General features: G+C 38.0%; 1 protein-coding gene across 1 annotated transcript in view; it reads left to right on the top strand.

Moving 5' to 3' along the window:
- Window positions 1–3,726, top strand: part of LOC150090439 (uncharacterized) — a 111,887-nt gene extending 108,161 nt beyond the window's left edge. The window contains exons 4-5 of the mRNA XM_090389884.1: window positions 1,644–1,779; window positions 1,936–3,726. Coding sequence (XP_090246010.1) covers window positions 1,644–1,779; window positions 1,936–2,176 — 377 coding nt within the window. The 3' untranslated portion in view covers window positions 2,177–3,726. The remainder of the gene's footprint in view (window positions 1–1,643; window positions 1,780–1,935) is intronic.
- The last annotated feature ends 16,588 nt before the right edge of the window (window positions 3,727–20,314 follow it).

Raw genomic sequence — 20,314 nt, 5'->3', positions numbered from 1 at the left:
GATGAAGAGGCACGAACCCAATTTTCTGCTATCAGCTAATAGTAATTATTGAAACAGAGCGCAAAGCCTGTCATCGTCATGTTTGGAAGCTGGCTCATCTTAATAAATCTGTATTCCACTGATAACGTCAGAGAACACAGATCCTGAACGCCAACATCGTTATAACTGGCCCATTCTTCTGGTTGTTGGACCAGGATGACGGATAAAGTACCTTCCTGCAGTTCTAACAGCATGACCTTCATGTTGTGGGGGGGAAGAAGGTGTCCTTAATATATATACATATGTCTTTACTCTTCTTTAAATTTTATTTTGAATATGTATAATAATAATGCTTTATTAAATATTCCTTATTTGTTCTGTTCCCTTATAATTATAGACTTCTATTTCTTACACCCCCACGTACACATCTGACTTTGCTTTACAGGAGAATTCCAGATTCGTGGGAACTTCTCAATTGTGTATAATTCCCTTCGGAAAGGCTGAGTGTTCAGGAATAACAAACTCACAAATTAACAAACAACAACAAAGTTTATTTACATTTATATATACAACATAATATACAATTGAATAAAAAAACATGTAATATGCATACAAGGTTAAGTCAAGGATACCTTGCATATATTATTCTTATATTAACAATCAATATGCTATTTTCATCATTATACCCTGTGTTCTCGCCATTCTGTTACAATACACTGAAGACCAATCTTAACTTTCCTAAAGTCTCTATTTGTTATTAGTCCTTCGGATGAACCAACAATTCTTCATCAATACAAACACTATATTCAATTATCTATCCTTAAAACATAGTCAAAACGTCTCATATAAAATTTGCTATCCTTCTAACATATTATAATCATTCGAACAACAATCTAATCTATTACTTATCTTTCGTTTCTCTTGCATTTTACAATAACCTTTTTGAATTAATTAAGCTCTGTTAGTATATATATAATTTACTTCAGAGATAATTTATCTATCAATTTACTTCTAGTGCTACCCCCTTTTTTTTTAAATTAATCACTATAAAAAAATTGAACGGCAAATGCCTAAAAAACGGTACTCACCTTGTATAAATCTGCAATAAATTTATTGGTAAATGGTGGCTGAATTTAGTTTGGAAGAAGCATTAAAAAGAACTACGGCAGAGAATGGGGTAAAAATATTTTTAAACAAATTTTAAAATGAGCGCAAGGAAGTAGAAGTGCAGATCTCCAATCCTTGGTTGTCACAAAAAGGTTGAAGGACGCGAATGAAAGAATGAAATAAAAGAGAAGACTGGTGGTGCCAATAGTCGTTGCGAGAGACTTTCGTTAAATGAACCGTCATCAGTTGGCAAATGGAAGAGAAGTGAGCTTCTCTATATTTATTTTCCCTGAAAATAAATATAGAAGAACTCTTTATTGCATAGAAAAGAGTTATTCTTTATTTATTTTCAGGGAAGGATGTAAAAGAGTTTTATTCGCTGTGTTCTAAATTAGTGCTGTATCTCCTCGAGCTTATCCAGTGGTCCCTAAATACGAGAAAATCCCTATTAGTAGCGGGTAGTGTATAACTGCATTTACTGTAATTCACTTCTATAAATTAATAATGTTTGGCCCATTTCGTCAATATTCATCCCAAACTTCTTTGTAACCTTTCAGAATACCTGAAACACGCGCCTTGCTATAAGGAACTAGCGGAGAGTTACAAGCAGTGCTCGAACCGTTACTTGAAAGAACAGAATTCGATTAGACACCAGCAGATGGATGAAAAGGAACAAATCCGAGTGTCGTGTTGGTAAGTTCAACGTTCCTCTACTTATTTGAAGTAATTTATGACCAGGAAAATGTTTTTTAAGAGTTTTTACAAGAAATAATCTTTGCGATTTTAGTTATATTGCAATCATCAATGTAGTGCGCTGCCAACTAATTTCTTCTTTCTCTCCTTTTCCAGTCTATTCAATGGTTACAGCCATTGCACTAAAACTGCAGTTCTCTCCAAATGCAGTGCCGAAGCAGCAGAACTGGGCGAGCAGATTGTGGAAAAAGCGGGTGGACCCTTAGTTCAAACACATTGTGCCGAGTATAAGCACAACAGTGACCTCTGTAACTCCGCATCCCCTGCACTGGGGAAGTCCCTACTTTTACTCCTTCTAGTGGGTATGCTGAGTCTGCTCAGAGGTGTTCACTTCTGATAGCTGCAAGTGCCAACGGGGCTCGCCTTCTCCTTCATAATTCAACTACAGAAACTTCAATCCATCCAAAGTGAAATAACGTCGCATTACCCTCTGATGGGTGTTTAAGGGAAACAAAGCACTTCTTGCATCATTGGATAGTTTAAACAAGGCGAGTGCTTCCAGATGAGTCTTGGAATCAATGTGTATAGGTGTGGTCACTCATACACAGCAGGAACCAGTTTATTAATATATTTCTTTTTTGTTTTCTTTTTGATGTTTTAAAATTTTATTGAATTTGTTAAGTATTAAATTTTATTTTTTTCATTGTTAAATTCTAGACTTTCAGTGTTCAAGCTGGTCAATACAAAAACGAAGGGTTACTTGTTGAGGGCAGCTGTGAGCATTAGAAATTGACCATCTTCATCCAGTTATTCGTCCTAGGGTCACTTTGTTCTCTATTTAATAAGATTATATCGAACCTGTATGGGTTGTTAATGCCCAGTGTTTTTCCATAGTTTCTCTTTGGCTTCCGACCTACTGTTGGAAGTGAAGTAGTTCTAATCCAAAAGAACTGAAAACTGCTAAGGAATCCATCATTTAAAACTCCAGAAGATGGTGAAAAGGAAATGCTCTTGAACCTTCAACTCGTCATTGCTATGCCTTAGTCTTGTTACTATAGTGACAGGTGTTTACATCTTCTTATACTACTCTACTTCGGAGTCAAGACTCGTTCTCAGCTATGGTAATATTTGTAACATTGGATGAAGCTTTGTTACACCTAAAGTAGTAGGTGAAATGCTAAAAAGTGGTGATTGAAGAAGGCCAAACTCATCTTCCCAGAATATGATGGAACTTTGAGTCTGTAAGATTATCCGTGTCATAATCGAAAACATTTTTTTTTTGAGAACATTATCTGCAATTTTCCTAACTAAAACATTTTTCTAAGCATATTTTTTAATCTTTTATATGAACATCGATTGATTAATATGGCACCCTTTCAGCGACAAGTTATTATACTTCTTTCCAGATATAAGTAAGGCTCTGTACTGAGTCGCAGCAGAAATGAACGCAGTCTCATTAAATATAAATTTTGTCTGTGGGGAAGGTGTTCTCTTCTCAGAGTGTTGGCTCTCTGCAATCACCGGAAATAATCATTCCTAGATTATAATTATTCCTTTAATTCTCAATTTTGAGCAAATGCGTTTGCATATATCCAAGGCCAACGAGGTATCACTGTGCCATATCAGAAGTAAGTTTCGAATTGAAATTTGTCCCTTTAATTTCATTTGAGGCGCTGTATTTTACTGCATTGGTCCTGTCTATATGCAAAATACCGGTGTGTACTAATAATAATCATAGAAATGTGGCGCAAATGTCCAAGAGCGCATTTGTGTTTTTCAACATTGTCTGATGAATGCCTTCTAAGAAAGTGTCACTTCATTAATATTTAGCACCTGTGTTTTTCTTTGTACGCAGACAAAACATGAAAGTTTGTATATTTTGTTAATATTTCATGTAACAGCTTGTTTCTGATTAAAATAAAACGTGAAGTTTGGTGTCTCTTTGCTCATCCAAATTTTATTGTCACAGTGGCACGCTTAAACGAAATTTCACGCTTTGTGCTCGCTAATTGCCTCCTGCTGGACCCTTGCTAGAGATATTAGCGCGTAATTTCCGTTAGAAAGAAAACGTGGCCTTGAAACTAATCTTACACTTCCGCTAATTACATCCTGGTAGCTTTGCGTGAAGCCACCCAATTATTTTACCTCCTGTTTGGAAAGATCGTTAGATGAAACTGTGCAGTTATTGGATCTCTGCCAACCCATCCCACGTCGTTTCCAAGCCGAATCCTTTGAAAAGAGTTTGGTTGTTGGGGGCGGTCCCATCCATCTGTACGAGTTAAGTACTCAAAGGAGCTATTTGACTTTTTTTGGTGGGCAGGGATAAAAGGCACTTTAGAACAAAGGATCACAGCTGTAATTCTCGTTAGATTCCCCAATTAAGTTTTACACGGATGATGGGCAATAAAAAAAAAGTATTTGAGAAAAACTACTTTTTGGTAATGAACAAAAAGTGAACACTTTTTTTCTTTTTCATGTTGGCTTTGACAATAGGTTTCGATTCGGGCCGTGTCTAAAACATCTGTTTGTTTCTGGTCAAAAGACATTGTGTTTGACTATTTTTAATAAACATCGAAGCAACTAAGGTCATAAAGTGGCAGCATAATAATGTCTGCGAGCTCCATCTAGTTGGTTTCAAACAAAATATCACGATACCATCGCTGGCACAATTCCTTCTTTGAATCTGAATTACTTTAACTAACGGCTTCACTGCATCTCAGCTGATTTACTTTTGATGTTTAAACAATGGCAGAAAGTTAAATTTTGCAAGTAATACAGTAGACCATAACAGATCTCGGAAAAAAAGAAAAATTGAATTAAATTATGATGAAATAGCAAACTAGATGGACAACCTTCTTAGGATTCATCGTAATATCTTCTATTTAATGTTTTTGCCTATTCCAAAAGCACGCGAAAATTGTACTTTCTTGGATTGCTGAATACTAAACTTAATTAATTTAATTCTCTAAATACTGATGTCTCTCTCTCTCTCTCTCTCTTGTGGTGCCACTGAGAATTGGCAGCGTGTTCTGTTCTTTTGGCCGCTTTATCTATAGCTCTTTGACACAATAATGCCAACGATTTTTATGGTTTTTCTTCTGTACACGAGTATGATTTTGATTTTATTTTCGTCCTTGCAGCAGTGCGGTGGTTATGATCACCGTCCTCCCCACACCGTGTGGAAAAGATCTGTGTTCGAATCCTGTCAATGACGCAAGAAGTGTGTCCTATGAGAATGGTTCCTGTGTTTTGTCTGTCTTTATGGCGGTATTTACTGACGCCTCTGAATTGAGCCGTTTTTCTTTTCTCATTTCATTGGTTCGGATATATTTTTGAACCTCTCCGTCCAAATTTCCTATATCCAGTCCACATAATAGAAACTATGTATCTATAACATGTTTTGGGGGGCACTCAGACACAAGTCAAACTCCACCTTGTAAATCTGTGTTTAGAAACAGTAAAACTGTCTAAAGGACTGAATGTTGTGTGTGTTTATGTAAACACACACAAGCACAGCCAGTACCTGGTCGGTCGCGTCCTTGCACCCGTTTCTAGGCTCTTTTTGCTAGGACCGGTCCTGCTATCTAGTGCTTATATGCACCAAGTTCGCATCCATTGGAGGTAGTGCAATACCAATGGATGCACTCTATCCCACAGGTTGTCCAACCTATTGGGGAAAAAAAAAACTCGTGGTAAAATATACAACCCTCTAACCGAGCTAAGGATAGACATGATTTGTGTCAAAAATAAGACAACCCCTTTTAGTGACAGAGGTAGATAAGCATGTCAGCTATCTTGAAAGGAAATAATCAGTAAAATAACATTATTAACAAATCTAAAAATCAATCAGATTTAAGTTATGTACACATTAATTCCCTCCAATCAGACTTTTAATTATAATAATAAACTGTGTATCAAATAAATTTGCATTTAACATCCAAGCTTAAGCAACACCGACGATATTTAAGCTATACTTAAGTCAATACCGTACTGAACAGTAATAATTGTTCAGAAATATATAGTACATCAGTAAAAGCATTAATAAGAAATGTTAAATAAAAACTTCTCAACTTGGCACAAGCCGGCACTAAACAGAACAGAAGATAATTCTCAATACCAAATGACGGTCCAGTACCAAGTTTTCTATCCACGAGTCCTCCAAATAGCCCTAGCCATCAAAATAAGTCTCTTCTTAGAAACCAATGCCGAAAATCTCTGCAAAGCCCCAAAGTTCTTGACGTCCTGTACAAGAATCTTGACATTATCATAGGTTACTTTATGAACAACACTAAGTAATTCAGCTCGAGAGAGACTCCTCGTACTCTGGACAGGAAAGCAGAACATGGCTCTAGTTCTCACTGTCCCCGCAGAAACACAAGGGATTTGTTTCCAATCCCAGTTTAAACAACTTATCCCGTAACGAACCATGACCCATTTTGATAAAAGAGTTGCTTATCGATCCATTGCCTTTTTATTTTGAGCAAAAAGTGCATCCTATATAAACTCGTGTTGTTGCTCCAGTTTAACTCTCAGTTCAATATTCTCTGCCACAAAGCAAAGAATTTGGACTGAGAGTAAAACTGGAGCAACAACACGGCAGTTTATAGAGGAACAGTTTATCTTAGAAAGGACAGAAGCCCACAGGCTCCATTTTAAAGTTGGCGCAGTGCACACACTGGCCAAAAAAATCCTAACCTTTATTCAGTATCGAATCGGACCGCCTTTGTTTAGAATAACAGGAAGTCTGTGGCACAGCATGGATTCTGTCAGGTGTTTTAGTGCGTTTTGGTTTAATTGTAGCCAGTCTTTCAGAAAAATATCACGTACCTGCGACAAAGTGGAAAGAAGAGAAATTAGTTGCCTAATAGCTCTCCATCTCTCTCTCCAGTATATCCTCCACATTCTTAATAAAATTGAGGTCAGGTGAATGTGGGGGCCAAGAACAATGGTGAAAATAAGTGTCATGTTCTCCGAACCATTCTTGCATGATCCTGGCACGATGAGCTTTTGCATTGTCATTCGTAAAGTGACCATCACCTTCGGGATAAAACTCCAACATTGCAAGGTGCAGTAGATCTGGTACAAAATTCAGGTACTCCCTGGAAGACATTTCAACATTCACCAGTATCTAAGGGACCCAGTCCATGCTAACAAAACCCATACCACTTCCAGATGCTTGTGCTGTCTTACTCATCACATTCTTCGCCTATCATCAGTATAAATCAAAGTGTACCGTGATTCATCTTACCACATGACTTTCTTCCATTATTCCACTGTCCAATGACGACGTTCTCGACACTACTAAAAGCAGGTGGTAAAAGAGATGGTCATAAAAGAAGTGGTTTTCTTTTAAACAAGTAGCTTCCGAATAAGCAAGAGACTGCCAATACCCAATTTCTTCAATTACCTGCGATAGGTACGGTTTGAAATAGGGCAGTTCCGGGCTTGGTTGAATTCCGATGTTATTTGCTGCACACTGGACCTCCTATTTTTCCGTACAGTCCTCCTTAGAGCAGAACGGCTTTGCTATGTATTTGTTTTTATATTTATCTCCCTTGTACTGTACTGAATTTATGCCCCTAGCCTAGTGCTGTGATGGGCTTGCTGTATTTGCAATAAATGAATATTTATTTATTATTGTTTTTCTGCCACATCTACGCCTTTCACATGAGGAAGAACTGCTTTCTTTTCAGTCATTAAAAACCTAGATGGATTCTTTTGAGAACTACTTATATCTTTCGTTTCTTGAATTCTTGAATCGTGGGCCCTGCTAAACATACGCTCACGAGAAAACCTTTTTCAAGGTCTGGTAGTTCAACTTCGAAAAAGCTTAGTTTCTTTTAATCTGTTATTCGATTTTTGGACTTGGCTTACACACGATTTACTAAGGCATTTGGAACCTCCCAAGAACAATTGAATCACTAATCATGTTCCTTATAGGATGCGGAAGAACTGCCAAGGTCACATCGCCATTATGTGGTAAAGGGACAACCAATTACGGCAACCATGCAACTACAAAATGAACAAAGGAACAAAAAAAAAAAAAAAAAAAAAAGAGGAAATGGTTTCATATTTTCCAATTCTTATATCGATGTCAGCAGATCAAACTTTGTGCAGTTAGTTGGTGTCTGTTTGGAGAACGATGCCGCAGAAACATGAATCCCACTGTAGCGATTGATTTATTCGTCTATGGGTATTGTAATCTGATTTTAGCAGCATCAGCGACTAAGGCTTCATTGCTCCATGTGTATTGTCTGTAAATTTCGTGTGTTCTGTGGCCGATTTTCTGTTTGTTGGGCGAAAAACCCGAGTTCCTGGAGAAAAAGCCACAATGCCTTCGCCTGAGGCAGTCTAGCTCAGACACGTTGTGAAAAAGGCCCTTAAAAATTTCTCGTGTCATCGACGTAACTCGAACTCAGGTGTTTTCCACCCGGTGTAGGAAGATGGCGATTCTAACAAATGAGTCTACCCAAGAAGGCTTCATCTATGCATAGTGTCTTATGTAGGTGGCTCCCAAACGCTAGTTCAACTCCTCCGTGGTACACTTTGATGTTACAAAAACTCTGCAGAAAGGCCAGAATTGTGTGTAATGCTATGTTTGTGCCGTGTATGTGTTTGTTATGTTGTTTAGTTGCTTCTGGCCGCTTTGCTATCAGGAAGCAACAAGCACCAGGGTGGTGCGTCCTGATACCCGTCTACGCCGCGAGGAGGCGGGCCACAACTGAGCTTGAACCGCAGCAAACCTCGAGTGTCACGTACTGAATGTCGAAATCATTCAAAATATGAGCAAATAAGATTAATTTTAACAATAAATTTAAAAATATATATAATAATAATAATAAAATCAGAAAAATTAAAGATAAAATAAGTTAAAAAATAAAAATTAAATTCAGTAAAAATAAAGATAAAATGGGGGGAAAAAATAAAAATAAATAAAAAAAATCATCCCGCACGAGTCTAAGGTGGTGCCAGCAGATGACCCCGCCTCAGGACCAGCCTGTGGTTAGCAGGAAATAAAAGTCAAGAAGACAGTGATGTCACTCGACGTCATGCACGTTTGTTAACCAACTGTCCAAGACGAAGATAGTACTTGAGCTAAAAAAAAAAAAAAGGTGGTAGTGACGATGGTAGTGGTATCACGAGATGGCGATAATAGAGATGCTGGGTCTGGACTGGACTGGAGGTAGAGCTGGAATAGGAGTAGTTCCTGAAATATTGGCACTACTGATGATTTATCCACGTCTGGCAAAGGCTTTATGTGCAAAATCTTGCAGAAGATGAAATTTTACTTTGGAGTCCAAAAGAGAAGACCCATTGCCTGGGGAGAATGGTTGACACAGAGTAGACAGAGGCTGACGAAGATCCAAGTAATATGGACAGGTGAAAAGAACATGCTGCCAGTCTTCTGGGCTGCCACAGTTACAGAGGGGAGAATCAGACAGATTAAACACAGCAAAATTAGCACGAAGGGAACCATGACCAGTTAGAAGAAAAAGAATGCGGAGACTCGGACTGAACCATTTTAGAATAGACTTTTGTAAGGCAAAGGACACAGATGGAATAAATTTTCTTGTGACCATACCTTTTGAAGAAAATTTATGGAACTGCATGATTCTTGATTGTTTAGTGCTGTAATGCAAGTGGTTAAGCATTAAGGTAGCGGAATATTTACTCAACGAATCCCGCGGTCTAATTCTAAGCTTTTGATTTAGCAGTTAGAATTGTTAGAAACACCAGAATGGTCCTCTCTCATCTTCTGGGAGAACAGTGAACTGAACCAGTGCGCCAACTGCATGGACGGAATGTCGCCTTCCCAAAAAGGAAGAAACGGAAATAGTGAAGCAAATATTAAATGAAAAGCCTTGGTATTACAGTTTTATATCTGCAATGTTTCTATTCAATCTGACATTGAGATCCGTCAGTTGCTTCCCAGTGTGGAATTTTTATCCTATTTTTTATTTTCTTCTTTCTTTTTCCGATGTAGTGTCAAATGCATTAAAGGGGAATGATTGTGTTCAAGAGCACTGCACGTGTGCTGGTGATTTCAGTTCAGTTTCAGTTTAGTTTATGTATAACTGTCTCTGGTGGCTCCCAGACTGATGTCCATCTCCACCTATATTCATGTATCCAAGTGGAACATCCAAAAAAATATATAAAAAACAGTAGGCAGACCACTTATCCACCAGGACGTAGGCAACACACAGGCAACCACATCCTGGTGTCCGCCCCCGCACGTGTGTGTCTGCTATACTGTCTGTGTAAGTAACACAAAAATCCCGCATCTACTAGCAGTCGTGCAAGTCTGATGGGTGCCAGCGTCTCCCGTTTCTAGGCTGCGCAAACCTAGGAGCAAAAAAAAAAAATAAATAAATAAAAAAAATAAATAAATAATAAATAAAAATTTGTCCCCAAATCCCCAATTCTCTTCAATCAGCCCGCAGGGAATAATCCCGCATCAGTAATATTTAATTGACGCCAGCAAAACAAACAAACAAACAAAAAAAAAAAGGTACAGTGATGCAATCGTACTAAAAACATAATCTACACTAATCAAAATAGAGAACTGCTTTCTTTTAAGGAATACGCTCCTACAAAATTCCTGTAATAGCTTAAAACGTTTTTCATCAATCAACCATTCTGTTTCAGTTCCCCTATTTAATGTAGGCAAGCTAGCCCTTAATTTACTTCTAAATTGGGCAGTTATACAAAGCATGATCCCAAGTCTCGTTGAAGCTACAGAAGCACAAGGGATATGTTTCCAGACCTAGGTCACATAGATTAGATTTTAATGAGCCATGGCCCGTTAGCGAACAAGACACTTCGATAGTTGAGTAAAACCACTGAATCTTCTTTCCCGTATTAAAACTTAATTTTGGAATAAACAGCATATCCAGTATTACTTGTGCTCCAACGGTTCTGCCATATTTCGTTTAACTTTAACCATATATTCTTTTCCTCAATTTTCTATCTACCAAAATGTCATTAGTAATACCCAATAATGAAATCCGAATTCCCTTTCTCAAGGAATAGCTGAATGCCCTAAACGCTATATACAAATCTTAGGTAGGGTCCCAGCAACCTTTGTGCGCAATACCTGCATTGCATGAGTAGAGCCGGGTTTACGTACTCTTAATATTGTTAGCAACATGGATCTCTGAATTGAGTTAATTTTATTCCTAAATTTAATTACATTAATTCTCTTAAACCAGACAGAAGCAGCGTATGATACTATAGGTAAGAATATAACCCAAGGACCCTTTTACCGAGTCCCTAGTCCTTTCTAGTAATCCTTACAATAGAGGCAGTAAATTTTTTAACATTGCTACTCAGATATTCAAGATGTGCCACAAACGACGTATTATCATCTATAATTAAGCCAAGGTGCTTGACCTTTGAGACCAAAGGTATCTGCTTATTATTAATAAGTACACGAGGAGGCCTACTGTAATCACGTTTCCCTTTAGTCTACATCATAACCGTCTTAGTAGAAGATATACTAAGTTTATTATCTGTAGCCCAATTGGCGAGACTATCCACAACCATCTTAATTTTATCCTCGATGTCCCTCCTTGATTTTCCTTCCACGCACAACACTAAATCATCCGCATAACGCGGTTTTATGACAATAAAGTATATCATCATGCAGCCACATATTAAGTACCATATTCCAGAAGACTGGTCCTAACATTGATCCCTGTGGACAACCCCTGTTAATATCTCGTTCAAATTTAGAATGTGGTGCCTTAACAATAATTCTCCTCTCATTTAAATAATCTCTAATTATTCTGTATAATAAATCCGGGCACTGTGGTGTTCTCAAAGAGGCCAACACATTCTCATTCCAAACAGTGTCAAAGGTCCCCTCAAAATCAATGAAGAGGGCCAAGACATATTTGCAATTAGAGTTTATATTTTAATTAACAAGATCGTGTATTGCATCTTCTGTCGAGCTTTTTCTTTTAAAACCAAACTGATGTGGAAAATCTAAATTCCTGGCCAAAAATGAAGCCTCTAATCTGATTAATCTTAATCAATCTTTCCAAGATTTGGTAACAATGAAATAGGCCGGTAGCCTCTTGGATCAGTAACCGGTTTGCCAGATTTCCTTATTAATTTTAGTAAAGCCATCTTCCAGAATCCAGGTACAGTCCCAGAAATAAAACAGTTATTAAACATATTTAATATAAGATCAGGAAACATATATACAATTTTAATAATATAGCTATTCTCAAGCTTATCAATTCCTGGAGATTTATTAAATGCCCTAAGTTCAGTAAAATTAAACAATTCAACATCATTATTACCAATATACATACGATTCTCTTCTCTAACCTTCCTCTGATACTCAGAATCCTCACTATGGTCATCCATCAAAAATAATTGATCAGTTATTGTAGTTATAGTTGTTAATCAATCTCAATCAGTAGTTTCCTCATTACCAGAAGTAACTGTACTTATTGAATTATTTAAATTTAGTTTATTCCTGGTTAGCTTAAACAGAAGTTCCCAGGGATCAGTATTTCCAACATTAAAAACCAGATCTTGCCATGCCTTAATCTTATGATTATAAATGGCTTTACGATACAGCCTCCTTTTAATTAATTTTATACAAATCCTTATACACCTCGAGCTCAAAAGCACCCCAACTTCTCAGCCTGTGATACTTCCTTCTTAGGTCAAACACCTCATGCCTTAATACAGTTAATTCAGCTAATTTATGTGAAATGCTTCTCTTATTCTTAACAGCAAAACATAAAGCATTCTGTAACATAAACTGGACATAAAACACATATTCTGTCGTGGTAACATCGTTCAAAGATTGGACATTATTTGAACCTAAACTATTATGCAAACAAGACAAACTTTGTCCAATTAATTGATTTAAAGTTTAACCTAGTGGGATCTTGTAACACAGGCTTATTTAACCGACCTTTGTATAAACTCAAAACAAAATGGATCTTTCATCACTATTAGTAAAGTTATCCTTAACATCCCAATACGAAATTCTTCTATGTAAAGACTAACTAAAGTGATATGGTGATTGCTCACCGGTACGGAACTCTTTTGAATGGTACCAACTCTTCCCGGATATTCAGTACATGACAGTCGGGGTCCTCCAGTGAATAGTTGTGGCCTACGTCTTTGTGGTGTTGAGAGACATTGGACAGGCAGTAATATATATATTTTGCCTGTTCGAGGACATGAGATCTAGAAAATGCAAATGCAGATATCCTTGAATAAAGTCCAACGGTGGATAGTGTTCAATAGTTATCATCTACCACAAGAGAAAACTGTTGCAATCCACTTTTGCAATCAACGTAATTTACATACAGATCTTGAACTTCAGATGTCCAACTGTACAATTTCGTTCACCAACAACATAATATTGTTAGGATTTATCCTTGAGAGCAAAATTTTCTACCTGTCTCAAAAAGCTAAACATTCTATCTTGTGGAGCAGACTGTACACCTTTGCTATTCTTATATGGAGCACTGATCAGACCTTGTTTGGCTTATGGTTCTCCAATCTATGATTCTGCCCGAAGGAATATACTATGCTGCCTCTATCCTATACAGCACAGTGCATTGCGGATTACGCTTGGTGCTTTCAGGACATCTCTAAGCCATAGGTGTCATATTGAAGCTCATGCATAAAAACACTAAGTATGCAGCCATAATACGCAATTGCTGTCCGCACCCTATTGAGCTATACCTCTTTAATCCACCGCTGCGAAATTTCTATAGAAATAAACCTATAAAAATAAGATCAGCCGGCCTACGCCTTCTTGAACTAACACAGAGTTGGAATGTTCCTATTCTCAACAAGTGATAAATTACTCTTAACAATCACTCTAAGATATTTCCCAATTTTTACAGATGGCTCTAAATCTTAATTCAAACGTTGGATCAGGCTGTAGTGTTTCCGAATACCATTATTTCAGCATCCCTTCCATCTGAATTCAGCATCTTCTCAGCTGAATTATATGCAAACTAGATTTCCAAAATCTCTGTTCTGACTGTTCCATAAAATCTATAATTTACACTAATTCATTCCTCTAAATCAAGGCATTGTATAATTCTTTAGATAAAGTCCACCCTGTTCTAGTTGAAATTAGAAACTTGTTACTGCAAATTGAAGAATGCCATCAACTGGTCACCTCCTGTTGTATTCCAGAACATTCTGTTTTTTTTTGGTAATGAACTGGCCGATAAATCTGCAAAAATCCAACCACCTTATATTTATCCAATGCCCCTGTTTCAGTACTAGACTATGCACAAATCATTCATGCTGCATGCCGATCAGAATGAACAGCACTATGGCACTTTCAAACTACTAAGAAACTCTTTCGATTTAAGCAGGATCCGAAATGGGCGCTCCAGTGTCCGTACATCAAGATGAGAAGTAGTCATTTCAAGGTCATACTCATCTGACCCACATTCATTTATTCACAGGAGATGATCCGCCACGGTGTCCACATTGTTCTATAAATTTGACTGCTATTAAACATATCCTCATTGACTGCCCCTATTATAAACAACACAGAACTTCAATTTCCTACTATCACGTTTATTTTTGTAAACCAATAACTCTGGGGAATCTCATTGGTAACAAGGCAAATTTCCGAATTTTTCAACTTCTTCAAGCAAACTGAGTTTTTAATCATTCATGATTTCTGATTTTACAAGAAATTTTCTTTTCTTTGGATAATAAATAAATGAGGACATTATAGCCAAAGCAGCTTATGTGCCATCAAATCCCCATAACAACAATCAACATTTCTTCAAAACCTTGGATCCCCCCCCCTCCTCAACTGACCTGTGATACTTAAGTTCGTTAATGGAGAATGAATCTCCTGCGTATATTCAATGTGAAACAACTCCGTGCTGGCCATATCCAGAAAGGTTCACACTATGCTAAACCAAATCACGAGTAAATCGAAGAACGTCAACAAACGGTGACATTTTGTTGGTTTCCAGCGCATTCTGAGATAAAGAGGAATGAACTTGCTGATAAAACTGCTAAAAATTATTCGTCAACGTTTCATTTAACCTCCGTTTCCAACTATAACACACATCATACATTGGTTGGTTCTGTTCATTTCAAATCTCCACACAATGCTAAAGAAGTTTTCCGAGTTTCTCAACGAACTAAAATCCACAATTTGTAAAATAAAAGCCAAAGACAAACTAAAAGCTCACACAAAGCTAGAGACAGAAATTAGAACAGTCACCTTCCCTTAAAGGCTGATTAAGTAAAACTAAATCAAAGTGTACTAAAAAAAAATGTGAGAAGAATGGAGAACCCACATTCTTTAATATATCCGAGGTAACTATGAAACAAAACGCATAAAGTAACAATTCAGTGAAAGATGTTTTGTGGGGGGTGGAAAGAAATTTTTAGATTGTGGGGGAATAGAAGTTTTAATTATTATATGTTATTATCTTTATTTTTATTATTTATAATTTCTGTAATTAATAAATCTCTTTGAGCTTTCAGACCCACCTCTCTTAACTTTGTAATTCCCAGTTTATTTTCCCCCTAATTTACCCCCTCCACATTAACACCTAACTTGTATACTGCACAGAAGATCACAGATTCTGGGGGAATGGTAGTTCGTGTATGTCTCCTCTGGACTGGCTGAGTATTCAGAATGACTCATACTACACTTGATAAACATATACAATATTGTTTATTCGCAGTATATACATTAAAAGAATATATCATACATCATCATTTGGGGATTATGTTAATTAATAGCATTATATGTGTGCTAAGATGTATAGTTAATCACAATTCATATATCATGTCTCTTCGTGTCTTTCTGCCATTTCTCCTTCTGGTTTAGGTTACATCTCATAACATTCTCTTGTCTTCTAACAATTTAAACTTCCCAACTGGGATTACAGCAGTGGGCATAACACCTATATGTGTATTTTCCTACATTTATAAATCCCCGTTATATTCTTTCTTTAATTATCCCTTCCAAAAAGATTACATGTGCATAGAACACTCTTTAGTCTCAACTTAAAACATACCAGTCTCGAGTACATACACCTAAATCTTCCTTGCTTAATAAACTTATCTTTGTGATGAAGTACATATATCTATATCTTATGAACTTTCTCCTTCCCTTTATGCTAAACAATACCAAATCTACTATCAACTAAATAAAGACATTTCCTAAAGTCCTTTCCCTCAATTCCCTCAATTCGACCTGTTAACAATAACCAGGATTGTTAACAGGTCGAATCGGGGTTTCAATAAGGAAACTAAGATGGCTTCCATCAAGAAGCAGAAGGCCTACAGGAAATGGCAGAAAACTCAACTTTCCTCAGACCGTTCCATCTTTAAGAAAGAAAGAGCTTGCTTCTTGAAAAAGAAAAGGCAGGTCCTTAACCAAGCTGTTCTCAATAGGTTGAAGAGTGGTAGAAGGATCCTTTCACATCATCATCATCTAGCCATTGACAAAAAGCTTGTCCAGGAATGGGCACAGTTCAACATACTGCAGGCAGATTTTCCTGACTCTGATTCCTCTCTCTCTCAGGAGGGCTGGTTACCTAGGGCACACTTGTCTGAAATAGAAATAACTAGAGAGACCCTAATTGATGTCATCAATAAACTACCCAACAAAGCCACTGTAGGTCTAGATGGTTTCCCACTCTTTATTATCAAAATTTGCAGCCCATATATAATCGACATTCTCCTTCACCTTTTCCGACAAATTCTGCAATCTGGAATAGTTCCTTCAATTTGGAAAACCTACCATGTTAAGCCCATTCCAAAGATCAAGAAACCCAAATTTCCTAAAGACCTGCGACCAATCTCCATCAGTTGTTCTTTACTCAAAATTTTTGAAAAAGTAATTCAGCCAACAATTGCCCAGCATTGCTTTGCACACAGGCCCGAGTACCTGCATACCGTTCTACAAAGGAGATCGACAACTACCAATCTTCTTGATACCCTCTTCAGAATTCAGCGTACCCTTAACAACAAATCACAGATTGATATCATATTCCTCGACATAAAATCGGCTTATGACAGAATAAACCTCCCAGCTCTTTTTACCATTCTGAAACAATACTTCGGCCTGGCAGATACCTTACTTCAAATTTTGAAGTCTATTTTACTTCCTAGACATCTGTCTGTGACCCACAATGACTTTCAAGTAACTATTGACGTCTCAAGAGGCATTTCACAAGGAAGTGTACTGTCAGCTATCCTGTTTGCAGCAGTTTTGGAGCCTTTCCTTGCTCAGAATCTGAACTTTGTCTCTTATGCCGACGATCTGAAGTTCTACGTGAGCTCAGATCATAGTCATCAGATTCAACATATCAACGAACAAGCTTCTAGGCAGATATTAAGCTTGGAAAGTTATCTTGCCACAATTGGGCTGCATCTGAGCCCTTCCAAATCAGCGCAACTGACGATAACCAAGAAGAAAGTCAAAAATGATATCCAAATCTTTGTCAGTGGGGAACCGGTGCAAAAGGTGACCTCTCATACTGATCTTGGCCTCACCTGGGATGTTGGATTCACTTTTCAGCCTCACTTTGCCAGGATGAGGCAGAAGACGTACGCTGCTCTTTGGGCAGTGCGTCAAGAACTCGTTGGTGTGCATCAGCCAGCGCTGCTTGTTCGGCACATCCTGAGGTGTATTACGCCGATTCCTCTCTATGCTTCAGAAATTTGGTCATCTGCCCCTGCCTCATACCTTCAGAAGTTTCTCAGTTTAGAGTACTGGTTGCTTAGATGGATGAACAGGGTGGTAGGCCACCCCCTAACTATCTCTAGATCTATCCTACAAGCAAATCTGGGCACCACTCCCTGGAGACATATCATCATGACAAAAAATGTCTTCACGCTCGCACGGCTTCTAACGAGGCGAATTGATTCTCTATCAGTATCCACATTAATCTCTGGCCCGAGGAGGGCAAGGGGGGAGCACCCCGGCTCCTGTCTCCCTCTACGCCTTATGCTGTCAAACATTGATTCCCTGAGGAACATGTTTCCAGCCAATTGTCCTCGGATCTTCAATAAATTTAGGATCCACCCTGATAGGTTCTGTGAAGACAAGCCCTACAGGAAGGAAATCCTCAAGAACTGCTACCAGATTATGAAATTATAATACTCACCTGCTCCTGGATGACAGACTTTTTTTTTTTTATATATTACTGTTTATCTTGTATATTATTGTATATATAATCCTGTAAATGTCTCGGGTCGAGCACGCATGTACTCTTGTTTATTGTGCATGTGTTCCTCGCACCTTAGTCTGTAAACATTCACACCCTTCTGGCACAGAGCCGTCCCAGGGTGACCTAAGGTTTCTTGGGAAATAAACTGATTTAATAATAATAATAATAATAATAATTCAAGCTTAAAACTATTATCTGGTACTTACATAACAGCTTAGGGGATCACTCTTTACATAACCTTTTTCTCAGCTCAGGGGCGGCCATCATCATCACTATAGGGCATCATCAGACTCCTACTGGAATTAGTCATCGGCAAAGGAACTGCTGCTCATCTACAGGAACTCTCTTTCTCCATAAATGGGTTGCTCTGGCCCGCTTTGGGCGTCTGATCAGCTCGACGATACTGGGGTGCATAATAAAATTATCAGGACTCTCCTTACTGCTCTATCGAGAAGCCAGACTGTATAACTCTTCCTTATCTTTCTATACCGAGACTTTTCGATCCTTATCACTCAGCTTCAGCATATGTGTTTCCATCTTTCATTGGGCATCTCCATCCTATCTCTATGTTGCGACTGACCTCTTCCAGAACTTGCCTAACGAATTGTCTTTGCGACAAACTGCTTCAATTTCCACTACCACATTCCAGCGATTCTCCCGGAACTTCTCGGGATTTCTTTCCGGCCGCACATCACTCAGGCACACCCACAGGAATCTCAAAACTTCCCAAACTGCCAAAAAAACTCTGTAACTCTTACTCCCTCTCTCTTCTGTTGCATCTCCTTTTATTCCAGCCACCCCTTCTATTCTGATCCAATCGTAGTTCGTTCTTCATCATCTCTATATTCTCATTTGCTCTCTCCCACTTCCTCCGTTTTCTCGGCCCTTCCCTTTCCTGGGGAAACATCTGAGTTCTCCAAATTTCTAGAAGCTTCGATGAACTGCCGGAAGTCTAGAAATTTCTAAATATTTCTTTGTGATCATTCCGATTCACTTACCGCTATTAGTCCACTCTGTTTTTTCTCTACCGCTTCTTGAAATCAGTAAGTGCTCAAGGAGTCGGTTACGTTTATCTAGCGGCTAGCCATTACCACAGGTGTATGCCGCATCCATGGTCCCCTCCACCCTCTTAGTCTTTAAAATTCTTCCTCTCCACAAGGGGGAGTCGGTTCCCTTGTTCTTTTCTTCCAAAGAGCTGTCCACCTTCTGTTTATACCGACTTGAACTGCCCTTACGTTGCTCCCATTGTACTTTTGTGCCCTGTCCAGCTACCCCCCGTTGTTACGCTAATCCTCCCCTACTTAACTGTACGGTAAGGAGCGATCGCAATCAAAGCTGAAAATTATCCTATGTAAATAATATTATTTAATATATACATATATTTTCTTGTTATGTTATATTTATTTCCCTAGGATAAGTGTAAGAATTGGGTTCTTACAGTTTGATCTTCCAGAATATCGTATAGTCAAATTAACAAAAATATCAACAAAAATATCGACGAATAATATATCGGATATGGCAAAGTGGTTAGAATTCATTTTCAGCCAGAGAGTAATTGATTGTAGGAACAAACTACTATCTGCTGTTGTAGAAGTGAACAGTTGAGGAAGCATTAGGTAGAGGGGATGGACAGATGAAGTGGATAATTGTTTTCCTGTGTTTCGACTGCTATTGTGTCAGTTTCATTGCTTGCATCATTTCCTCCTACAACTAATGCTATTCGTATTCGTTTACGTAATGAATCGAGCCAATTATATGTGGTTCCTTGGAGTCTGGTGGGTATTTGAAAAAGGATGCTTCTGTAAGAGAAATACCACTCTAATTAATCAAAGTGGAATTTCTCAACGGACTGAAATCCAAAGACCACTCTAATCAGATATGGATTTCTTCATCAGTGAGAATGAAAACATCTTTGAGTGTTTACTACTATAATAAGCCTACTTGCTCAGAGCTCAGTGTACGTGTTTATGACCGAAAATTTGGTCTCAGGTTCCATAAGAAGTATCGATTTTCGGACATGCCCGCATCTCCGAAAACAGGGATGATTCTAATCAGTTAACTTACATTCGTCTGCTTAAACTGCAAGCGATTGAGAGTGAAGGAAGCAGACCCATTACATAATTCAACTTTTCATTTCGAAGAAAGAATCGTTGGAAAAACCGGAGAAAGATCAGAAAATAATCGTCGTTTACCTGGATGAAGAAACGACAGTTGCAGAGAGAAATCCAGAGAATGACAAAAAACGACCACGAGTTAAATTGCCAGAAATATTCTTCTCATTTTTATGTCATCCCAATCTTTTCGATTCCTGTAAGGCATTCCTCATTTCACTGATGTCA

This window comes from Mastigoproctus giganteus, chromosome 2, assembly GCF_048544385.1.
Source record: "Mastigoproctus giganteus isolate SK-2022 chromosome 2, ASM4854438v1, whole genome shotgun sequence".
Classification (NCBI taxonomy): Eukaryota; Metazoa; Arthropoda; class Arachnida; order Uropygi; family Thelyphonidae; genus Mastigoproctus; species Mastigoproctus giganteus.
Note: the sequence above shows the minus strand (reverse complement) of the source record. Positions and strands in the feature narration are given on the sequence as shown.